The sequence below is a fragment of the Cystoisospora suis genome (assembly GCF_002600585.1).
Source record: "Cystoisospora suis strain Wien I chromosome Unknown contig_2148, whole genome shotgun sequence".
NCBI lineage: Eukaryota > Apicomplexa > Conoidasida > Eucoccidiorida > Sarcocystidae > Cystoisospora > Cystoisospora suis.
In genome coordinates this window covers 3,930-27,341 of record NW_027154947.1, presented here as the reverse complement: position 1 = coordinate 27,341, position 23,412 = coordinate 3,930, and the positions used below count along the sequence as shown (strand labels likewise).

General features: G+C 46.2%; 1 protein-coding gene across 1 annotated transcript; it reads left to right on the top strand.

The window, feature by feature from the left end:
- The first annotated feature begins 543 nt into the window (after positions 1–543).
- Positions 544–22,524, top strand: CSUI_004563 (e1-e2 atpase subfamily protein). Its single transcript, XM_068064751.1, has 19 exons — positions 544–2,715; positions 3,396–3,840; positions 4,230–4,734; positions 5,339–5,478; positions 6,372–6,730; positions 7,245–7,610; positions 8,030–8,529; positions 9,257–9,428; positions 10,299–10,920; positions 11,925–12,373; positions 12,989–14,505; positions 15,240–15,926; positions 16,781–16,900; positions 17,723–17,793; positions 18,436–18,624; positions 19,675–19,866; positions 20,881–21,006; positions 21,365–21,569; positions 22,355–22,524. Exons 1-19 carry the CDS (start codon positions 1,551–1,553, stop codon positions 22,490–22,492), a joined length of 7,968 nt encoding a protein of 2,655 aa, XP_067923274.1. The 5' UTR covers positions 544–1,550; the 3' UTR covers positions 22,493–22,524.
- The last annotated feature ends 888 nt before the right edge of the window (positions 22,525–23,412 follow it).

Sequence of the window (23,412 nt, the reverse complement as noted above, 5' to 3'; positions counted from 1 at the left end):
TCCCTGTATTATCACCTCCAGGCACCCGGCAGTCCCAAGTCTCCACACTCGGCTGTAAAGCCTCCTCTTTCCATTCAGAAGCTACACGGTAGCGACATCCTTGCTGACGAGTCGAAGCAGCTGAATGGCGAGGGCACGCTTCCACGTTTAGCCAGGCAGCGGTCTCTACATCCGAGAAAGCAGCCAACTGTTTCTCCTTACCCATATCTCAAGGCGGTTCTTGTAGGAAAGTGAAAGTCCCGTTTTACCAGAGTGCGCAAAGCATCAGTCCGCCGTTGCCTCGTACGGGGCCTTCAGGCGCGAAGTGTGTCGGACAGATGACAAGATCTTGGAAAAGAAGCGACTCCCTCAGCTGAGTGACGCGGACTGACAGTGGGGTGACATGTAATGTGCAAACACGAAAGACACTGCCAACCAAAGTAGATCACAGATCCCTGGAAGTAAACAGTCTCTCGTAGCAGTATGCGGGAGGGCAGGCGGGGCAGTCCGAATGCATGTGCGTCTGCGTGGAAGTCGTCTTCGAAACAGGTTCACTTGTGTTCTAAGCAGGTAAAGCTACTCGTGCTTTGTTTCAGACTGTTTCATTATAAGGCCTGCGCTCTATCCTAATGTTAAAAGACTTCATGCGAGACTAAGCGTCGCGTCCCATCACTGTCTTGGCGTGTGCTCGCCGCCGGGAGGGGGGACCTGGGAGACAGCGAGACACGGACGGGGAGATTCCTGCCATCTCTTTTTCGCCAGTAGGTTTCCGTTATAGCCGAGGGCCCTTGTTCCGACTGAAAAAGTGTCAGGAATCCTTCCGAAAATTCTCGGCCGAGAAAGACAAATTGAAAGTGCTCGTGGGCCACAGGAAGGTGTAGCGAAAGCAGGCTCGGCTGGTACTTGTGTAGGGGCTTTCTCTCTTGTCTTTGGAAATACTGAGAATGCCTTCGCGTTGTGTGATCTCTCTGTCACGAAACTCGTGAGAAACATTTCCCCTTACTTCTCTCCCATTTCTTCTCTCCCCTGTCCGGCTTCCCTCGATTCTCATCGGGGGACGCCTACACGAGAACTCTTGAAGCATCCCGCCCTCACCGTGGGTGTTGTCTGATTCAAGCTGTCTCTCCGCTATTATACATAGAGCCAAGAAGCGATCCGCGACGACGCTCCTAAAAGAGGTGTCCTGCCTGTTTCCGGGTCAGTCGGTTACCATACATCGTTGTTCTTACTTTGCCGCTCAGTACTTGGGATCCCAACCTTCCTTCTCGTCAGGCCGTCTCCGGGGAAAGAACGTACACGAAACTGAAAAGAGTGCCGTGCAGCCCACTGACCATTGCGCTTTCGACGCTCCGGCCTCTTTTCTGTAGACGGCGGGGGAGAATGTGTGTGTGTATATATATATGCACACACTCATGAGTCTACTGAACATACATCGCGCCAGTCGATGGAAAGAAGTCTGACTCCTTTCCGCTCCCGCCTCGCCTCTTTTCCTGCGAATTCGCTGCAACTTGTCCGAAGTGTTGTCCCTTTCTTCGGCGTATCATTCTCTTGTCGATTAGTCTCGTACCACAATGTCCCGAAGACGGCGCATTCTCACTTCGAGGAGATCTTCTCCTCCTTTTCTCCTCCCACCCTCTTCTTACTACTACGATGACCTAACGACTCCCCTGCCTGCTCCTTTTCACGATGCCTCCTCCTTTCTGTCAATCCCCTCAACTTGCTCTCACCCAAAACGTTCGTCACCCACCTCTACTATCCCAGAATCCTCCTCCTCGTCCTTATCCCCACCATCCGTTGCGGAATCTTCTGACCCACCTTCTTCCTTCTCGGACTTCTCACCTACCCATAGCTCCTCAAGTAACCCTAGTAAAGTCAACATTCGTAGTCATACGTGTCTGCAGTCCGATTCGTCTTCCCCAGAGTCTCACACCTCCCCCGCCACTTCAAGAGTTTCTCCTCCAGTGAGCCCTTCCCCTCCTTCTCCTTCAACCCCTCCGCCAACATCTTCACTACCCTCTTCACCGTCCCTTCTTCCCTCTTCCGTAGCTTCCTTGTGTTCAGGAGATCAAGTTCCACTTCCACTTGAAATCACTCTTATGCTTCTCTCTTCAGGTCTCTTTTTTCTTTTCTTCAGTCTTTTTCTATGGCGAATGAGGAAAGTTCATAATGAGTATACATACGAAAATATTCTCCAACACTCTTTCAAGAACAGTGGACAAAAGAAGCGTCTTGAAATTTGCTCTTCAGAGAAGCCTCTCTCTGGCCAACTTCTTTCTAGATCCTCTGGGCCTTCACCCCCTCCGCTGAGTTCAAGCCCTACTACTAATAGCAGAGGCGATGGTCATCAAAAACAGCCTTCCCGTAGAGGGCAAAATACACTCAACAGGCGCGCTCCGTGTGATGAGAATCGACCACGATTCTCATCTCTTAGTGGTGATCACTTGTCCAATGAAGGTGGGATGAAAAACAGAAAGATTCTTCTAGCTTCTTCTTCTTCTTTTGATGAGGTGGATACAACATCTCCCCCTCCTCAAATTCAACGTGGTTATCGAAGAAGTCGTGTAGGAACTCTTCTTCACACAGGGGTATATATCTCCGTGCTGGGAAGCTTGTTTCTTCTTCTCGGACTTGTTACAGTAGAAAGCTGTATTCCTGTAACCGCTAGTGGAAAATACTGGAAACAGAGAGCAAGCAGCTATATTGCTCTCTGGACGGTTGTCTTCGTTAGTCTCTATGGTAAGCTCGCCTCTGAAGCACATATGGAGGCAGCCACCGCCTACTAATCTGTCTAGGTAGCTAGCTACCTATCTGTCATCTGTCTATCGAGCCATCCATTACCCTCCGTCTACCTGCCATGTGTTCATCCAGATGTCTTCCTCTTCTTCGTCTTCTCTTTCTACAGTGGGTAGCAAGACAGAAGGATGTTGGTTTCCGGTGTTCAGGAAGAAACCTTCGTCGACTTCCAAAGTTTTTCTGTCCATACACATACGTGGCTCCTGCGCACTGTATGTCTCGCTTCAAGTGTAGAGTACGGTGAGCAGACATGCTAGATACTAGCACGCCTAGCATAGTTCAATACACTCATAAGACAAAGATGTATAAAAAATCAACTTTTTGAACATGTACACAGGAAATCTCTTCTCGCTAAGCTTGAAAGAAGAGAGCCCGGATCCAACCGTGCAGCATGCATACCATACATAACAAAGCCACCACCGGCTCGAAAACGTGACGGAGAAACTGAAGCTCATCTGCCCAGCAACCGCGATTCCGAAGCCCCGATGCACAAAGATGCTTCATCCATTGTGTCTATAGACTGAGTTTGAATTGCCTCAGGCAAGCCGCAAGCTTCCAGGTGTCTCGCCTTCTGTAACCGCTCTCTTTCTTTCTTTCTCTCTCTCTCTGTCTTCCGGTTGCAGGACTGCAGTTGTTTCGCTCATATCTACCGTGGTTTTTTCACCTTCGCTGTCCTCTTTCTCAAGCCACTTCCGTGTCTTTCTGTGAAGACTTCAGCGCCAGGTACAGGAAGAACAAAGAGAAACAGAATGAAAGTAAGAGTAAGACACCTTCTGCCACATCAACTACAAGGACAATCACTCCGAGAGGGAAGCAAAGTCTGAGAGACCGGAACGAGGTAGGAGATCCGGGCTGTACGCCGTCGGACCTCCTTTCTAGGGACAAACTTAGGGATGTGAATGGCACAGGAACAGCGGAGAACGTACAAGAAGACAATGTTTCTTGTGTATCTTTTAGCGAGGGTCAGTCTCCACGTGAGGAGAAAGAAGAGGAAAGTTCAACAGGAGATCACGAAGAAGTTTCCTTCGGGGGAGAAACCGAAGATTGGGTGTCTAGGACAGTTTCCAGGTAAGAGACTGAAAATATCTTTCGTCCTTTCTGCTTTTTTCTATCGTGAAACCTTTGGTTTTCTCCAAGCTACACCCATCACCGCGAGTGCCCTTTTTCTCCCTCTACCGAACGCTATATTTATATATGACCTTCTATTCTCTCTCTGTATTCGGGCGGACAAAGATGTACATGGACACACATATATATCCATAGGTATACATGGATATACACTGACCTGTATTCACATGTAAATGAATGATGTCTTGTCCCCGGCATCTAAGGACTTCTTTGAGATACGTCAGAAGCGTCCCCTGGTCAGTCCCGGGCCTTCTTCAAGGACTGAAACAACTGAAATGCATTCCGTTTTTGCGTTGTTTTCATGTGCTCTTTTCTCCCGGCACAAACAGAGTTCGTCACAATGTCTTTGCAGTGGCACTTTGGCTGTTTTTTGGAGTTTCAAGGAGAAGCGCAAGATCGAAAAAGGGAAGACAACAGCAAGTGGGAATGGATTCATCACCTCTCCCTTCTCGGTTTGTCCTCTCTAAAGTTGAGGAGGTTCTTACAGGGAAATCTTCATTCGTCCCGACGAGAAGGGCCTCACGGTTGCGTTACATGTCTCAAGCCTCTTTAAAACTCCCAGCAGAGACTTCTTCGTCTAAGAAACAAAACGCAGCTGGTGTTCTGAATGGATTCGAGCCAGATGGACTAGGGAAGAGTCCGGATCATGAACCTCAAAGCAAACCATCGAATCTTTCTCATTCGAAAGGATGGCAGGTAGATGAAAGGTATGCTGCAGCTCCTCCAGAGAGACAGAAAGGAATGCTGTCACGAGTCGTCTTCTGGCAAGGGCGAAGGTTTACGTATAGTCCAAGAACTGAAAGCTTCTTGCTCTCAAAGAGTGAGCTTCCGCCGGTAAGTGAGATTCTCTTGAAAGTCAATAGATAGATAGATATATGAAGGGTAGATAGACAAAAAGATAGATTGATACGCTAAGGATGAATAGATAGACAGGTTCTGTACAGTGTCCGTGTGTCCTGTATTTCAGATCTCTTTCATGCATTGGTGGGTATAGACACTTCATACTCATGTAGGAATAACGGAAACTCCTGTTGCTTGAACGCGTGTACAAGCAGATACTCATACAAGTTTTGACTGGGAGCTTTTTAACTCTCTGCACCTACTTGTACCCATGCGTTGTCCTGACTGGAGGCAATGTATTCTTCACTTTCCTACACACATTGTCTCGTTTGTTGACTCGGGCACAGTACGGCATGAATACCTGGATGCATGTGCATACAGTCAGTGCGAAACTCGGGTTGAAACAGCCGGAGAGGAGGAGAGGGTAGCGTCTTGTCATGCGGTGACAGAAAGGACTTTCCAACACCTCTCTTCCCCCCCGCCTATTTCCTAGCATCTTTCTGCCTGCCCCTGCAGTCAAAATAGTAGTAAAGGAGTGTCTCTTCTGTCCCCGCACAAAAGCAGAAGCAGAGTGTCGTCATCTGTTTCCTCTTCATAGGAGGAAAGAACGGGAGAAGCACTTCAACTTCTTCTGAAGAAAGGAGGTTTGTCGACGTCCGAATCAACAGAGCGGTTGCACCAGTTTGGCTGGAATTCTGTTCCGGTCAATCTACCAAGGATTAGTCATGCTCTTAAAGCGTAAGCCGTTCTTTAGGGGGTACTGGCGTTCTGTACCATCTTAACTCTGTGTTCTCTCTCTCTCCCTGCCTTCTCTCGATATGTAAAAGGAATAGTGGGGACCTTGGCCGGTTTCTTGTTCTATCTCTTGTTCTCTGAACTGACACAGGGGGATCTGTGTAAGGAGGCATTCGTAGTGCAAGAAAGGTGTCTAGACAGCATACGTCCACACAAAAGGAAACAAGAGAAATATACCTGCCCAGGTCGTACACAGAGTTTTCGGCAAGAGCAGAGAAAGACGGAAGGTGACGAGCCGTCCCAATAGGAAAATGGCACTAGCAGAGGAAAAGGCAATCATGTAGAAATGTGAATGCCATCTCCGATCTGTCAGCTCTCCGGATCCATTGTTTAATTACACTGTCCACTCATCTTTCTCCTCATCTCTCTCCATGCTTTCTTCAAGAGTTTCCTATCCTTGCATGATAAGCGAGGAACTCGCCGATCTCTTTCTACTCGCTGCTCCGTAGTTCTTCTTGGTTCAGCATTATGATCGTCTTTCAAAGATTTCTTCTTCTACAACAACAATAAGAAGCACTTCGCATCATGCATGACGTTCGTGCGCCACCCCACTATGCTGTCTTGCAGAAAGATGGATACCTCCTCTTCAGTTCATCCTCCTAATCTGTCTGCACCTCTTTGCTGGAACCCTCTGTTTTCGTACACTGGCTACCCGTTAGAAAAGGAGCCAGCTGTATCAAAATCATCCTCGTCATTTCTCTTGTCCGCATATCAATAGATATATAGATCCTCATCCAGGACCACCCAAGAAAAAGAAGTCCTCTTACATTCGCTCCTTCCCTTTCTCGATGTCTGGGGTCCTCCGGTTCCGCGTTGTTTTGTCTCTGCCTCCTCAGGGAAGTTCTCGATCCCATGTTTCTCTTTCAGTTTTTACTTGTCTGCAATTCCTTCTATTGGCGTTCTTATTTGGCTTCCTCTATCTGGGCATGCCTGGCTATCTATGGCATCGTTAGCAAAGTCATAGTCGCCCGCACAAGCCAACGTAAAGTCCAACGTCTTGTCGAGCAAGGAGATAAAGCTCCTGTCTCTGTCTTGAGATTTCTTGGGGTGTATAAGAGCGAGGCAAATCATAAGGGTGAAGAAAATACTTCCAAAGAAGAACCGCGTACGAGTTCAGAAAGAAGTACACGGCCAGTCTCTTCTCATCGGACGCGGCGGCACGTACAAGTCGTTCAGGCAAAAGACCTCGTCCCAGGTAAAGAGAAGATCCTCGTGTCTTGCCTCAGAGCATGGTTCTGACTATGACTAGAGAAGAATACATATATCTCGACGAGAAGGAAATATGCGGGTGGCAGGGAGGAAGACTTGTACTAGGTCGGGGAGCTTGATTTGAGAGATGTCCGTACACTGACGTGAAGTTGTTTCATATCGAAAGCAATTTCCGTGTGAAGACAAGCATTAGCCCAACACGTGCCTCATCACCCCTGCTGAACGCACCTCCCTGAACTCCATTTTTGCGTGTGCGGTTGTAGTAGCTATTCGATCTGTTTTGACCTATGTAACATGTCTCTATCTGTCTTGTGTATATGTGCCTCTCTAGTAAATTTCTGTCTATTTGGCATCTCATTACGTCCAAGACGACTTAGCGCCCTCGTTTAATCGAGGCGGCAGTGTGACAGGCGCATCTTGAGCAAAGTTTGGAATGACTCTCATTTTACTGTGATTGGCAACATTCTTTCTTTTACACCATGAGTCTATTGATGGTGCAGGCGATTTAGTCATTATCTCACCGGGATCGTATGTACCAGCTGATCTTCTCCTTCTTGAAGGCGGAGCCGTCCTTGATGAAAGTGAACTGACAGGAGAGACAAAGCCTATTCAAAAACTCCCTTTCTGTTTGCGTGGCGGAGAAGGCGATTCTAACACTGGTCGACTTTCTGAGACGGAGAATGTATCCGATGCAGAGAGTGACGAGGAGAGAGATGATGATGCGAACGGACGTCTTGTAAGAGAGAAGGAACGACAAATTCCTCAGAGTCAACGCCTTGATCTGAAGAGAAAGAGAAAAAAGAATCTGCGGGGGTCTTGTTTCAACCTTGATAACCCGGAGCTTCGTTCCTCTATTCTCTTCGCAGGTAAAGCAGGCATAGCGCGATACAGGGAAAGAGTGCATCCAAGGGAGATGATAAGTGCTAGTGTCTACGTCTACGGCAGGAGTCCTTGTCGTACTCTCTAAGGACGTGAGGGTTGTTTGTTCCTTAGGCTTATAGGCTATGTGATTGTAAGTATATCAATGCATTCCTTCTCCTCCCGCGGTGGCTTCCGGGGGGGTGAAGAACAGCTACGCTAAACACCTCCCGGAATCCTTTATGGATAGATGAAACAGCCAGCATAGCCTTGCTCTTCTTGCATACCCTGCGTGAAGGCAAGAAAAAAGGTTGTTTCCATTAGCTTGCATGTTTGTTCTTCACCTTCTCCGCTTCATAAGGCACCTCGGCTCTCTTTCTCTCCCTCTTTGACATCTTGAGGTGTCTCCTTCTCATCATCTGCACAGGAACCCACGTGATATCCGTTGCAAACGAGGGCGCAGCGCCTTTAGATGCACAAGGCATCGATCCTGAGGAGCACTCGGACAAGCTAAGAAGCCAAACGGAAGCGACGACTACGGAGGATCCGCGTGTACCAGAAGAGGAGTTGCCTAAGCCATCCCTGGCATCGTTATCGTCATCTTCTACCACTCTGAATTCTTCAGTAGACCGTCCTCCTGACGAAAGTTCAGATCTAACAAGCTCTCCGCCTTCTTCTTCCTCTCCTTCTTACTCTTTAGCTCTTGTTGTGAGAACAGGAAACAGCACGGCGAGGGGTTCTCTGTTAAGACGTACTCTTTTTCCTTCTCTTTTCCTATTTAAATACGACTCGCAATTACCCGCAGTCTTTCTTATTATGCTCGCCTACGCAGCCGTGATTATCGGCATTATCTTCAAGTTCTCGCCGAATGCTACAGGGATCGCTGGATGGTTCTATGCCATGGGAAGTCTCTCGCAATTACTCCCGGTAAGAAACACTTCCTTTCTTTTTCTCTCTCTTCATATATATACACTTTATACGCACACACAAACACATATGTACATATATACACATGCGTACGCGCATATCTACGCATGCATATACGTATATACGTACATATATCGACAAAGGCCTCGATCAGCAAGCCCTGCAAGAGACAGGCCATTGACATCCTTATATCCTCTTTGTTTCAGCTGTGGGGTTTCTTCCGCTTCATTGTTTTTTCTCTCTATCTGAACACATATGTCACCCAGACAGAACGGTGCATGTGCACTAAGAGACACCTTCATGTAGACTCGCATGTACATACATCAAGGGATATCCATACTCTTCTGGTAGTGTTAGAGCTCACAGCTTGGAGAATGGATAGGTTACTCTCCTTTGTTCCTCAGTCCCTGGGTAGGTGTTGGTCCCTGCCCCGCAGCCACTCTACTAGTCCAGTCAGGGATGTCTGGTAAAGATAGATAGATAGATAGACGGCAACGAGACAGATAGATGTAAATATCGACGGAGACACAGAAACGGAGATAATTACGCAGATACAAATAGACCGAGATGGCTAGAGATGAATGAACAGGTGCCGACCAGTTTCTTTTGTTGCGTAGCAGACTGGCTTGTCCACGTACGCCGTGCTGAGGCAAGCACGCGCTCATCCACCAGGACACCGTACACCGTGTGTTAGATCATCGCTATATCCTGATGTGTGGGTTATCAGGTGTGGACGCCAGTCTTGATCGCCGGGGCTCAGGCGGCTTCTGCTCAGAGACTACAGCAGATGAAAAACATTCTAACTCTTGCACCTCAGCGCATTGCTGTCTGTGGGAAAGTTCGCGTCGTCTGTTTCGACAAGACGGGCACGTTGACGCAGCAAGGCATGCAATTCACAGGTGCGCATATAAACGTACACTCATATCGATGCGTATACATGTATGTATATATCTCTACACTTACAACTACATGTATATGTGTACACAGATATCCTCTAAGGGACTCTGAGGCAGTGGACAGATGGCCAAATGAGAATGATATTTCAAGTGATTCTCCTGTATTAGTATGCACATAAATATTGGAGGATCAGCGGGAGTGGATAGAAGTACTTCTCCATTAGCGTTTTCTGCTCTGTCTACGGAAATAATACATGTATATACTCACACGTTATTCATATTTATATGCGCATATATGGATTCGCACAGCTACGGTGCGGTCTCTTCTCTCTAAACAATTAGAGTTCCTTACATGGTAAGATCGATAGCTAGCGATTATGAGATGTTCTGATCCGACTTCTTCACGCGTCTGATTCCGTCTCATCTTCATAACGGCCCCACCAGTACGGCAGATGCTGTGTGAAGGCTAACAATGGCGCCGAGACAAGTGACAGTAAAGATTCCGATAGGGACTTTGCTGCTGCATGTCTCTTTCAAACACCTCTCGCCTCACACCCTCTCACGGTCTCGGCACCGTCATCGAGATCCTACGAACAGATCCAAGTAAAGCTAGGTGGTGATAAGAAGTTTATCTTGATGTGTTTCGCGCTTGCCATTTACAATTTCAGAAATTCTCATTGGTACAGTCAGGAAGTGAATACTTCCAGTGCCCCTCCGGCTGTCTGAATAAAGGGGCCTTTCTTTCTACGACTCATCCATCTTCACATGACACTTTTACCGAACATGGTTTTGCACGGCGATTCATCGATTTACGTTCATCGAAGAACACCGGTGTACCTTTCTCTTTCTTTATCTTTTCAACCAACTATTCAGGTCTTCTACCTACAGTCCCCTCCTCGAATCCTGGCCCCTTACCTTCTGGTCTACAATTTTCCTATGAAGACAGAAACGCTTGCAGGAACTGCGATGAGGTACTCCACGTACCTCACCTGTCTCCTCCTTCACTCTCAGAGCCTTGTAAAACATCAGAGACCCCTGTCTGTTCGTCGTCCTCATTGTCAGTCCCTCCTACGGGAAAAAGGAATAGTTGCTTGTATTTTGCTAAGCATATCCAAAGTATCACGGCATTTTCAGCATCCCCTACGCCGTCTCATGCAGTCTGTATTGGTTGGCCTGCGTCAACAAGCAACGGTGGAAAGCGTCGTGAAGAATCTACTCTTTTACCTGAGAATTACTCTTATCTTTGTGAGCTAGGCCTGTCTACCTGTCATGCCCTGGCCTTGCGAACATCGGCTCCTTGCCACTATACCCAGCTGAATCTCAGAAAGTTTCAGTCTACTTGGAAGAAAGGAGAGATGGCAAATGCAAAAGATCAAGAAGAGCAAACGAAGGAGAAGCTTACCGGAGGAAAGAAGGCAATGAAAACAACGAAGCCAGGCGAGGAAGGTGATACCGGTACAGATGACTTGTACCTTGGGAGCGACTTAGAGAAGAGGTAAGAAAGGAAGAGAACGCTTCTCTTTCTTTTTCTTTTCAATGAACGCATCACTTACGTCGGTATGCTTTACCCTCTCGGTGGTTTACCCTCTGCTTTCCTCCAGAGCATCTCTAGGAGGAAAGCCTCTGAAGGAGATAGCTCAAGTGATAGATTCAGAGAGAGACAAAGGCAGAGACTGAAGAGAGTAGGAGGCACGTTCTCTTTTGCCGTTTTGTTTTTCAGAATGGTAAAATCAGCCACAGGCGCTAGGTCGCTCCCGGCGGATCGCTAGTTCACATATATATCTGAAAGTGAAGGCACCAAATAGAAGAAAAAGAGGAAAAGAATACGTGGACGTCTGCATACTCACACCGCCGACGGAGGTTTCCTGGGGGCACACACACAACAGGCTGGAGAGCATGAAGAAACTAGCCTGGTAGGGGTGCGACATGAGGACGGCGGGATGGACAGACAGGCCGGCTAGCTCGGCTTTCACTTGCGCTCACATCGACGTCGTTTGCTTTGTACGTAGAGAGAAAGGAGCGAGAGTCAGTATGTGGGAGGTGACTTGCTTTTTCTGCCCTGTAGTAGGTCCATCTTTCTAAAAGTTCTAGACAAGAATAAGACGTCTTAATCACACGACGGCAAATAAACCTTTTTATCGGACATACGTGACGCACGGGGAGGAACCGGAAGGAAAAGATGGCAAAGACAATATCTGCGATACAGTATCTAGAGAGATGTGGATGTATATATATCTATATATTCGTACGTACTTAGGTGTTACACCTCTCCAGATATGTATAAGCGGTTCAGATCTCCGCTGGTGTCTAGGAGGTGCTTACGAAAGTATGTTTGTATATGTATCCAAGACGTACGTATGTACGTAAGAAGAAAACCAGTGAGATGTGTAGGCCCATCACCTTCCTTGCAGTTGATTCCGTTCTCACTCTTTCAAGCTAAGAGTTCTGTCTTCCACGTCTTTCCCCCCTCCTTTTGCTTTCTGGCCTTCTCCCTGGCAGAATTCTCCAAGCTACTCGCTGGCGGCTACTTGAGGTTTATGAAGGAACATCAGACCATGATAACGAAGACAGCACTAAGGACTCCGATGTCTTTCTACGTCCTATGAAGAAGGCCGGTCCAAGTTCTTCTAGCTGTAGTAGCCGTACTACTAAGCAGACTCACACTTCACGCTGGATGATCCCTCCGCATCTCTACCATACACAAGAGAAGCTCCCGCCTCTTCTCTCTGCGTGCAGTGTCCCTCATAAAACGAGGCCTTCCCTCGTCCCTTCTTCTTCCTCTCCTTTTCATCATGCTCGCCAAACTCCTGCCACTACAGAAACTATGAGGAGGATACCGCATGCGTCGGGTTTTCAACAGGAGGGAGATAGAAGCACCATAGAGGAAGAGTTGTCTTCCACCTTCTTGCCATCAGAGCTTTCTTACCGTCAGTCTCTTCTTGAACAAGGTATGACTGTCTCAAGAAAAGATGGCGTATCTTCATAAAATATCTATGTGTATATATGCAAATCTATATATATACGCTTCTCTGTTTACTGCAGCTCTTGTCCCGTCCTTCATACCAAGGGGAGAGTGTGTGGAGTATCTTGACTAGCGTTGTTCTTTGAACATGCGGCGTCTTCAGTAGAACGTTAAGAGAAGGATAAAGGGAAGGAGAAACTTATGCTGCCGTGTCTGTGAGAGGAGGTTGCTCGCTATCGTCTACTATATGTGGAAAGAGTAGTTGTTCACTAACACATGAAAGAAAGGATTGCTCAACAAAAGCTCGTCGTATACTCGAGGATCTTTGAGCGGGGACGTATGTGTGAATGAGCATATATATGTGGAGAGAGAGGGAGGTAGCTGCAGAACAGCTAGCTCGCTAACTATCACGAGCGTGTTGTCCTTAGTGGAGGTCTTCTTTATTCAACAAGTGAGGATCTATCCAAGTACCGAAAGACGGGAGAAAATCCTACTTTCCCGTTTTCTTCTTCTCTGTATAGTTCGTTGGAACAGAGTCTCTGAAGTGTCGGCGTCTCTTTGTGTCACGGCAATCTCTTTTTTTCCTTTTTCCTTTCTGTAGGAGGCGCTGAGGTTCTGCACATCTTTCCTTTCGATTATTCTCTCCAGCGCATGAGTGTTCTTGTCAAATTTTCCAGCCGTCGAAACAAGGAAGACGAAGTCTCACACTCCTCTGGTTCACCTGAGAGAGGAGAGAGAATAGAAGATCCTTCGTGTGTGTCATCTTGTTCTTCTTGCTCCTCTCCTATGTCTCTGAGGAAGAAATATTCAACAAGTCACGATCGGAAGGACGAAGTCTTGCTATTCTGTAAGGGAAGCTATGAGTCTATCGGACCTTTGTGCACGAAAGGATTACCTGTCGACTTCATGGATCGCTGCAATGAGCTTGCCTTACAGGGTTTTTATGTACTTGCTCTCGCTTATCGGCCCTTTGAGAACGATTCCCGCTCAGCAACTGAAGAAGAAACGAAAGATGGTCCTTCTCAGACAAAAGAAAAAGAAAAAGAAGAACCTCTCCCAGTCAGAAGTTGTGATTCTTCTCTTCCCCCATCTTCACACGAGATACAAGGAGGCTTGACACCTGGAGAAGCTATGAAGGAGAAATCGAGTAATGCACGACATAAAGCTAATAAGACTGTTGAGCCGGGTACTCCGGGGTTGTTTCCTTTACGTAGAGAATCTGCTGAGAATCATCTTCATTTTCTATGTTTGGTTCTATTCCGAAACGACGTTAAACCTGATGCTAAAGAGGCTATACACCAACTGAAGCAAGGTCGCGTACGACCTGTCATGGTTACCGGGGATAGTGTCCTAACAGCCATATCTGTAGCTAAGGTCTGCGGTATGACGACAGTGTATACTCCTTCATCTTCTCCTCTTCTCAGTCAGCGTCAGCAACAGGCGAAGACTGCCAAAGATGAAAATGAAGATCATGATGATATGCGGCACGAGCATATTCCATTCTTCGGAACTAAAGAGACAAAGGGTGGTCGATTATTAGCTGTTGAGGAACATGAAAATGACCAAGAGAAGACGAAGAAGAAAGGAGAGACTGCCAAGGAGGGAAAGAGAGAAGTTGAAGAAGAGTCCCTTCTACTAAGATCTCCTTTTTCTTTGATATCTGGAGACAGAGATCTTGAAACAACATCAACTGAAAAAAACACTCAAATTAGCGTGCCTCCAAATCCTTCTCCTTCTTCTCTCCCCTCCTCTTCAACTCTCTCCAATCAGAGTTATAAGGCTGGTAGGACACTCTACAAGAGTGATGAAGAGACCCCTAAGGAACGTCTGCATCATCATCATCGTCATCATCATACGATGGAGATTCATTTGAAAGAAGACGCAGAAGAAAGCGCTGGCAGGGAGAGAGAGTTAGCAGCAAAAACGGGGGCCCTCTTACCACTAAGAGGACTGAGAGACCACGTATATAGCGGGAAAAATTCAACTCTTCCTCCTTTGTTGATTGGTGAGATGAGAAATCCAAAAGATTCCTCGTGTGGTTTGATCTGGAGAAATGCAGCGGATCGCGAAGATGTCTATTCCGAATTCGATGTCTATAAGCGATTCAAATCAGTGCAGGTATGTACACATGGTGTACCGACACTTGAGAAAGCGTCATCTCTATGGGTGCAATTTTTTAAACACAAAGAGAAGAGCAGTCTCCCTTGGTCTGGCAACCATAACATATAACACAGACTCCGAATGGTGAAAGAGTACATTTGTCATGATCATCCGTGGTCAGTCTGTCTCTCTACGTATCCATTTGTCTGTCTAATCTACTGATCTCTTTGAGTAGAATCTCCTCTTTTCCATCCGTCCCCTGTGCGAGTACACACCGTCGCCCTCGTCATGTCTTGTCTGTATCATCACCTTCTCACGATTTAGACCGTACGCGTGTCAAAGCTATCTATGAGAATCCCCATGGTCTCTTCAAGGAAAGCATGGTGCTTTCTTTTTACATTCGGTTCCTGCTTTTCTGCCCTATGTAGGAGAACCGGGGAGCGACGATGTAAAGCATATGCAGTGTATGTTTGTGAGCTCTAAGGCTCGCCAGTGTATTGCGATCCCCTAGGGTACAAGAGTTTCTGCGGTAAAGAATTTCTATATTCCCTCCGATTCAAGCTCTTCCATCACCCATGTCCATCTGTCTCTCTATATATATATGTATACATATCCGTATCGGTTATATGCATGTATATATTTGACAAACATACAAACATGCACATTCATGCATGCGCACGTACTTTCCCACACCCCAGGGTTCCCCTACACCGTGTTACGTCTGGCTACTATGTGATCTGCGATGTGTCTAGCATACAGCTACGGAGTCTTGCACAGTTCATTGCGACTTGGCTGTGACGGAGACTATTTTTAACTATCTTGCTGAAACCTCATATTCTTCTCTTATGAAGAAATCTGAAAGCCAGTACAATCCTGACAGATACAGCAACGGTTCTCGTGAGAAACCGAATCACCAGAGCTACTCTATACCAACATCTCCTGCGAAAAGAAAAACTACACACACAGACAAGACGCATGAACGTCTGCATCGGAGATCTCTTGAGACGGGAGAAGTCGAACCATCAGAAGATTTATGCGAGGAGAGAGCTAGACTCCTAGAGAGAGGAGATTTTCTGGGTCAGAAGACTAGGGCCTCAGAGAGACAGGCCTGGTGTCAAACATCTACAAAAGCTGGAAGAGAAATAGCAGTAGGAGAAGGAGAAAGTCATGAAGCTTATCCTTTTCAGGAGGGTTTTTCTCACAACAGTAACAGGGTCCCATGCGTCCCTTGTCAAAGAAGTCTTCCTCTTCTGTGCTGGGCAGTCATATCGTCTCTCCTGGGATCGAATCGCCGTCAGTCTCATGAAATATCAGAGAAGACGAAGAAGGGGAAAAGAAAACAGTTAGAAGGACATGAAAAAGAAGAACAGGATGACGAAGAGAAGCTTCTCGATCTACTTCTGATGAGAATACGAATCTTCGCTCGCATGTCTCCTGCGGTCAGTTTTTGGCGGGCGGGCTTCTTCATGAAAGGCGGAGACCTGTTTGTACTCTCAGTCGGGTGATGCTCCGAAGGATATATGTGTACAGATACACGCCGGTATCTACTACATACATAGATTTGTCCATCTAAGTATCTACATCCCTGTCTGTGTTCAATAATCTACTCATTTACCCATTTCCGTGGATAAGTGTATGCGTATCATACAAGCTCATTTTGGTAAGGATAGGAGGATGCACGTAAAGGAAGCTTTGCCATTCTCAAAGGAGCAATGCACTGCTCGCCTTTTGTATGTTCTTTCTCTACGGCTCCTCGCTTCGTCCGAATGCCCCATCAGAGCGCCTGTGTACGAGTTTTCCCTGTGGATGTGCACAGGCAAGATAGAGGAACGAGCACTATCCGAGAGCACCAAGTGTATGGACAGGTGGAAAGGACAAGTACGCATATGTGTATATAATGTATATATCAACTGCCATCTCATGCGTACACAGTCATGTTTTCTAAATTGCTTTATTCTTCTTTCTTCCCGTTCTGTCTCATGATGAACATCTAGTCTGTTCCTCGTTCAAAGGTGGATTGAGAGGCGAAAGAGGTTTTCTCTGTTTCAGTTGCTCCTTTTTCTTAGCAGGCAAATTGAAATACAAAGTCCCTTCGGAAGCGTCGCCTTGTAGAATGAAAATCTCCCAGATCCTTCAAGCGCTAGGGGGAAACAACCTCCGCTTCAAAATTTTCTTTTGTAAATCCTAAGCTGGCTTGTTTAGAGGAGCTGTCTACATGCCTGTATAATACCTGTTCTGTATGTATATCAGTGTGAGCTTAAAACGCTGTGTGCACATGTCCACATATATACAGGGCAAACGACGTGTAGTACTAGCCTATATGAGACGAGGTCATGTGACGTGTATGTGTGGAGATGGAGGAAACGACTGCGCAGCACTTCGAGCAGCGCATGCAGGAGTCGCTTTCTCTAAGGTATGCTTCCTACATTCTTTGCCTTCTTGTTCGTTTAGCTGACTCTTACTTATGTTTCTTTCTTTGCGATCAGTCCTTCTCATAACTATCATTAACGGCTCGGAGAGACTGGAAGCCGGGAGAGTCTGAGAGCTTCTAGCCAACAGTATCTATCCATTAGGATAGTATGAACTATGATATATAGCAAACCTTGTTGTCTCTCTATTCCTGAAGAGAGTGATATCTGTGGAAGGAGACAGCTAAAACACACTCCCTAGACTTCATCCATTGTGTATATAGACTCTTCTCTGAAGCAAACATCACTCGTGGCTTGAGGTAGCTCGCTATCTAGCAATGAGAAGAAGACGGAGAAGGAAGAAAAAGGAGACCCGCCGGGAAGCTTCACGGCAGAGGGGTCCAGGCTGTCGTCTCGAAGCGTGTCTTCTATTCCTTTTTTGTTATCTTCCTATTACCCTAGCCACCATCTCCTATCATGTTGAAAGAGATGTGTTTCTTGCGTGAACTGCTTCCATATAGAGAAAGAGATGGATATAAATAGACAGATTTAGACACCTAACCTTATGCAGAAGAGACGGAAGAGTGAAGGTGTTGAGGCGGTTTCTTCTTTGATTTTGTTGCCCACCCCGTAATGTCATCGATGCATATATACCTAGGGCTTGTTTCTGTCGTATCGTATCTTGGAGCTAGACAAAGATGATTGCGCGAACTTGCATACGCATGTACGTATGGATCAGTGTACTTACATTGGATATATTTGAGCAGGTACACAAATGTGTCAATGACAGTGTATGTCATAGGCATGTCTGTATGTATTTCATGCAGCACTCCGCATCTATTCTGTCGCCTTTCACCGCAACGTCTTTGAATCCGACGGCTGTCGCTGATCTTCTCAAGTAACTACAGTGGAGGGAATCGAGATATTTTTCAATGATCTCTTCATACACATAGTCTCCGTACGGACATTTACGCATGTATACTTAAGCTCTGTACGTGCATGAGCATATACAGAGAGAGGACGCACACTGACAGAGGGTCACAGAAGACGACACGTCCTTGCAGCCTTCTTTCAAGGCAGGCTCGCATCTCGTGTAGCTACATACGTACATATATGTATACATATACATATATATATGTATATATATTTACGCATACATACAGTCTATCAGCATAGGAAGAAAAGCAGTCTTCTGGAAGCGCTTCTGTATGAGGTATGTGTCTAAACATTCTCTGGAGGAAGATTTGATTGTCTTTGCTTCTGTTTCCTACCATGTTTTGGCTATCTTTATTCCATACATCATCACAGCACATACAACTGTAACTACATAAAGAAGACTATCTTTCTATTCAATGAACATACACAACGCTTTTCATTCTTTCATTCACATAAGAAAGAAGTCGACTTCCACAGATCGAGCCTTTCGTGTAGCTTTAGTTGTATGATTTCTTTTCGAAAATGGATAGAAGGTGTCGTGGTTACTTATCTACTATCTTCAGCCGAGAGATCTTGTTGACTGTCTTACGTTCTATACTTGCAGAGAGGGACGCTGTGCTCTAGCTACAGCTTTGTCTTCATACAAATTCCTGATTGTCTACGGAGTACTGCTCTCTATGGTGAAGGTTATTCTTCTCATATACGGAGGAGGCTCATGTATGAGTCAAGCGATCTACTTCTTGATGGATGTCGCTATTCTCCTGGGCATGAGTAAGGTTATGATTCGAACCAGGTACGACGTCCCTATACATCCACCTCATATCCCGGTTATACAAATGTAGAAATAGACGAGACAGAGAGATACGCGCTATGTATAGTTATGTGTTCATATGTCGACGCGGTGGTATCGATTGATCGGACCATAGATAGATAGATGGATAGATAGATAGATAGGTAGATAGGACAGACGGGTATCTACATAGAAGTTTTCGGACACAGTGCGCTCGTATTCCTGCTTAGGCTGCAAACCTACACAGCGGCCTCGGCGCCGCCGCGCAGAGGAGATCTAAGTGTTTCTTCTCAGTGTATGTACACGTATGTGTGCTGCGCTTACTATAGTGCCTCGGCAAAAGTTTCTCATCGGCGCTCCCTCGAAAGTACACATCACTACGGTTTGATTCTAGAGTATACAATAAAAGCCCCATTATATTGGCGTTTTTCGAAACGAGCTCATGGGGGCGGTCTCCTCTCTTGGCAACAGTCTTACTGTTTTTCGGTAGACGAAATACTACGTACTCTTTCTTCTTGTTGTGTGGGTCGTGATAACCACAGCCTCACACGCACACCGGAGAGGAAATCGTCTCGCTTGTCTTAGCTGACGCTGTGTTCTTAGAAGGAAGCAGACTCTGCTTTTCTCTGCACTTGCGGTAGCCAGTGATACAGCAAATGTAGTCCTACTGGGTACATTTATATACACTCTCCTGATCTATGTCTACTTATATGCTGTATCTATCTGTCAGCATCCATCTTTCTATTTATTCATCTCTATCTTTTTTTCTCTGTATTTCATTGCCTACGTCTCCAGGCTCTCTAGATCTATCTGTCTACATCTATATCTATGTAAGTATCTGTGTCTATCTGTCTATATCTGTGTTTATGTATCTATCTATCTCCTTTTGAGTACTCGGTGTATTTTGGCACTGTCCTGGCCGCACTGCTATGATGGCATATCCGTCTCCTGCTATACCTGCGGTGTGCGATTGTTCTCCTCTGTGTGGATCATCCTCTAAACCTGATTCTGTCTTCTTCACTCCTGCATGCATTCTTCTTTATCCTTCTTCAGGCCTAAGGAGTTACTGAGAAATCGAACACCAACATCAAGTCTTTTGGGACCGACAACGATTGTCTCTGTATGTCTTATGCTGCTGATCAACTTTCTCTTTCTTGTCTTGATGTATCGACAGTTACGTTCTATGGGACTAGGTGTCGATCTCGAGTATCAAGCAAATTTACCGGCTCAAGCATGGTGGATGAGGTAAGAGACCTTCCAGATGCCGTACTGACAGGAGCTTGCGTGTTTCGGGTCTCATGTCTGATGCTTCTACTTTTCGTTGCTTCCTCTGTCTCCGTCTATCCATCATTTCAAATGAATGCTGAAGAAATCTGCTGTTCGTATTCCTATTCTTCCCTCTGTTCTTTTCTCGTTCTCTATCTCATCGTATCTTTCCGTGCTCTCTCTCCTCTTCGTCGTCAAGCCTTTCCTTGTGCCTGAAACATGTTATCATACCTATTGTCTTCCTTGCTGCTACGTTATTTCATGTATGTCAGTGGGCGCTCTGTTGTGTCTGAGACCTGTTACTTGCTATACATGGTGCCGAAGAAGTCTGTGTGTACGCACACCGCAACTTGTAGGGAGACCCGGACTAAGTTAAGAATGCCTTGTGACAAAATAGTCCCAATCTATGTTTCTGTCTCTACTGCAGCATTGCCGTAACATGTGGGATCCCCTCAGTCGAAGAGAGTGATCTTTATCGTGTCTGTGGGTGTATGCGGGAGATACTCTAACTCCTTATGTATATGCGCTATGCATTGTACAACAGTGCACAGCATACATATTTACAAGTAGTCGCGCGAATCTGATATTTCCATCATCGGCAGATTTTCTTTATGAATACGGTGTACAAAATTTGCACAAGTGTATACCTATGTAGGACTGATAGTATTAAAGATGAACTGTGTATATAGTTGGAATTTTGAGGATTCCCCTAGCCTGTTTGCTCAGGGTGAACAGTAGAAAACACACTGTCTTGCTCCTTTCTTTTATATATAACTGGAGAGAAGATTGCATACATGAATGCTGTATATGTATATATCTCTAATGGTAACAGGACGAGTCTCAGTAGACATGGGCTTCTCCGGAGCACCTGACTTCTACAGAGCTCTCTTCTGTAATATAAGGAAGAAAGAAGGCATTTGGTGCAGCGCTTGAATTCTATTTTTCTTTCCTTCTATTTCTATCACTTTTTCTTTCTCTTGTTCCCTTTCGCAGAAGTGACACGTATGAAGCATCAAGCTGTTCTATATGGATATGCATGCAGTTGATTAACACTGCCTTTGTATTCTCCCTGGGAGGAATGTTTCGCGAAAGATTCTATCGGAACCCGGCACTTGTGATGTAAGCGAACCACCTACAATCCTGTGCACCCTCAAGCGTTTATGTCCTGAGAGGGAGAGCGATCAAACAAAGAAGAGAGAAAGGAAGAACATAGGGGAGAGAAGAAGTGTATTTAGCGACAGCGCCAGGGTCAAGGAAAGAAAGAGGGAAAGAAGAGGCGATGCATAGATAGATGAAGTTCTCGAAGGTCGACAAGCACATAAAGGTAGCTGCTTGTATGCATAAGTATACATAAGTGATTCTGCGTCCCTGGGAGATTAGTGAGGCTCTCTAGTTTATCTTTGTATGATGGAGAAAGCAGAACAGAGCAAAAAGAGGGCCTGCGTGCTTTGTCCATTCTTTCTTCCCCTTTACGCAGATGGACACTTGCCTTTCAAATCTTTTTCCTATTGATAACAATCCTACCCACTTCAAGTCTCTCCTGCCTTATGCGAATCAACTGTACGGAGGAAAGGTCGCAACAGCTTCGCATCCCTTTTGTACCTGCTTGGATGGCTAGGCCTGTCTCAGGCATGCCTCTCTACAATCCGCGTGGTCACAACATCTTCCCGCTTGCTTGGAAGGTACGGTGAGGGGGGCGATAGTAACGAGAGGCAGAGAAGGAGAGGACGAAGAGAAGAAGGAGTGAGCAAGGGCCGGAGTAGAAGTTCTTCATGCGGAGACAGTTGCCTATACAGGAGGGTGTCGTATGACTGTTCAGCCAGGAAAGAGGGAGTAGAGCGATGCATGTACAGGTGTAAAAATGCATGCGGACGTATGTATATGCGTACCGGGGACTGCATGTCTGTATACGGTAGTATCCAATACGATGTAGCAGTAAAAACGGCCGGTTCAGATAAGACGAGGACGTTTCACTAGCAGACGTGATAAGACTGGACCATAGACTATGTCTTTGTAGTGTGACGCTTCATGCTGAAGTGGAGAGACGTACAGCAAGCGAAACTCAATGTATACGCATGAACTTCATGTGAGCGCCGCATGAGCCATGAAGAGGGAGTGGACCTGTCCGTGGTCGCTTCTTCTGCTGAAAGAATGCTGTCCTGTATTTCCGAAGCAACGACGGAGTCAGACAGAGATAAGGAAACGAATGCCTTCCACTGTCTCGCTTTGCTGAGCTGAAAATGACCAAGCACTGTCTTGCGTAACACAGAAGCAACGGCTGATGGTCTGTGAACACTGGACGCCTTCTCAAACCTTCAAGCTTATGCATCAAAGATGTGTTCCAGACATCCTTTGTATCCAGCTGAAGTTTCGCGATACCAGAAACTGTGTCTGTGTAGTATGGAGCATCCTATCAATCGCCGGCGTGGTTCTTTTCTTTGGCTATGTCGCGTTTGTTTCACTGTAGGTACAACTCATCGGTCTTTCCTTAACCAACATCACCGTCAACATTGTGGTTGCCAAGTTCGTGTTTTCTGCTCATTTCCTCAAGATGCTAAGGTCTTACACTGGATGCCCTGGCGGCTCAGACTTCTTAGCTGTATAAATCTCCAGTCTGTTGTCATGGAAAAGCAGTCGGAAAAAATGTCTCGGGATGTGATGAGAAAGCAATCAAAGAAAGAGCGTTGCATTGGAAGCTCTCTTCCAAGCATACCGCAGAGACAGAGAGAGGAGACGTCAGGTACACTCTTGGAAGGTTCTCTCCCGGTGGTACTCCCGATTCGGTACATACCAGGGCAGCGCCATTTAGCGATCCCTTAACCAGCTTGCTCGTCTTCATCCGATCTACTTTTATCGCCAGAATAGTGGGAAAACAGGCAGCAGGGGTGTGTGCGCAATGAAGAGAATTGCTTTAGTAGACGATAAAGCGCAGAAAAAGTTTAGTGATCTCTCTCATCGGGTTCTAGCTTCTAATCTCATGCAGAAAACAACAAAGGACTGTCGCCGTTCTCCGCGCCCGGTTTCTCCCACCTAGGAGAGGGTGGACAGGCTTTCTTCGCCCCCAACAAGCTGCCGCTGTCTAGAACCGCAAGAGAAAAGAGAGTACCAGATAGAGGGCAGAGAGTGCACGCATAAGCGGAGGAACAACAATAATGAGAGATCTTCTGGGCAAGAAAGATGAAGCAGAAAAGAAAGGCGTAGTTTGTCAGACGAACTTGTTTTTAGAGCTAAGAATGTAGATTGTTGGAATTGTAAACCAGAGTTATTTACAGGAACATAAGTGGTAAAACTATTGTAAGGTGATTGAGTATAGAACCAAAAGGAAATCTCCGAAGAGACAGCATTCTTTCTGAGGAGCCTTGAGCCTTGTTCGAGTGTTAGAACATCGGGAAATAAGATTAAGAAAGTGCTAGTTTCCGGCTCCTGTTGCGAGATTGCTGGCATTCTGGAAAGCGATTCCCCCTCTAAGTCTTACCTGAGTCTAAACGATTCCTGCCGGTGCCTAACAGTTGACACGAGCCGACA

Excerpts from the sequence above, each read along its gene's own strand:
- CSUI_004563 (XM_068064751.1), top strand. The coding sequence starts at position 1,551 with ATGTCCCGAAGACGGCGCATTCTCACTTCGAGGAGATCTTCTCCTCCT. Across the intron at positions 3,841-4,229 it reads GTGTCTAGGACAGTTTCCAG|AGTTCGTCACAATGTCTTTG; the intron begins GTAAGAGACTGA and ends CGGCACAAACAG. Across the intron at positions 21,007-21,364 it reads CGGAACCCGGCACTTGTGAT|ATGGACACTTGCCTTTCAAA; the intron begins GTAAGCGAACCA and ends CCCTTTACGCAG.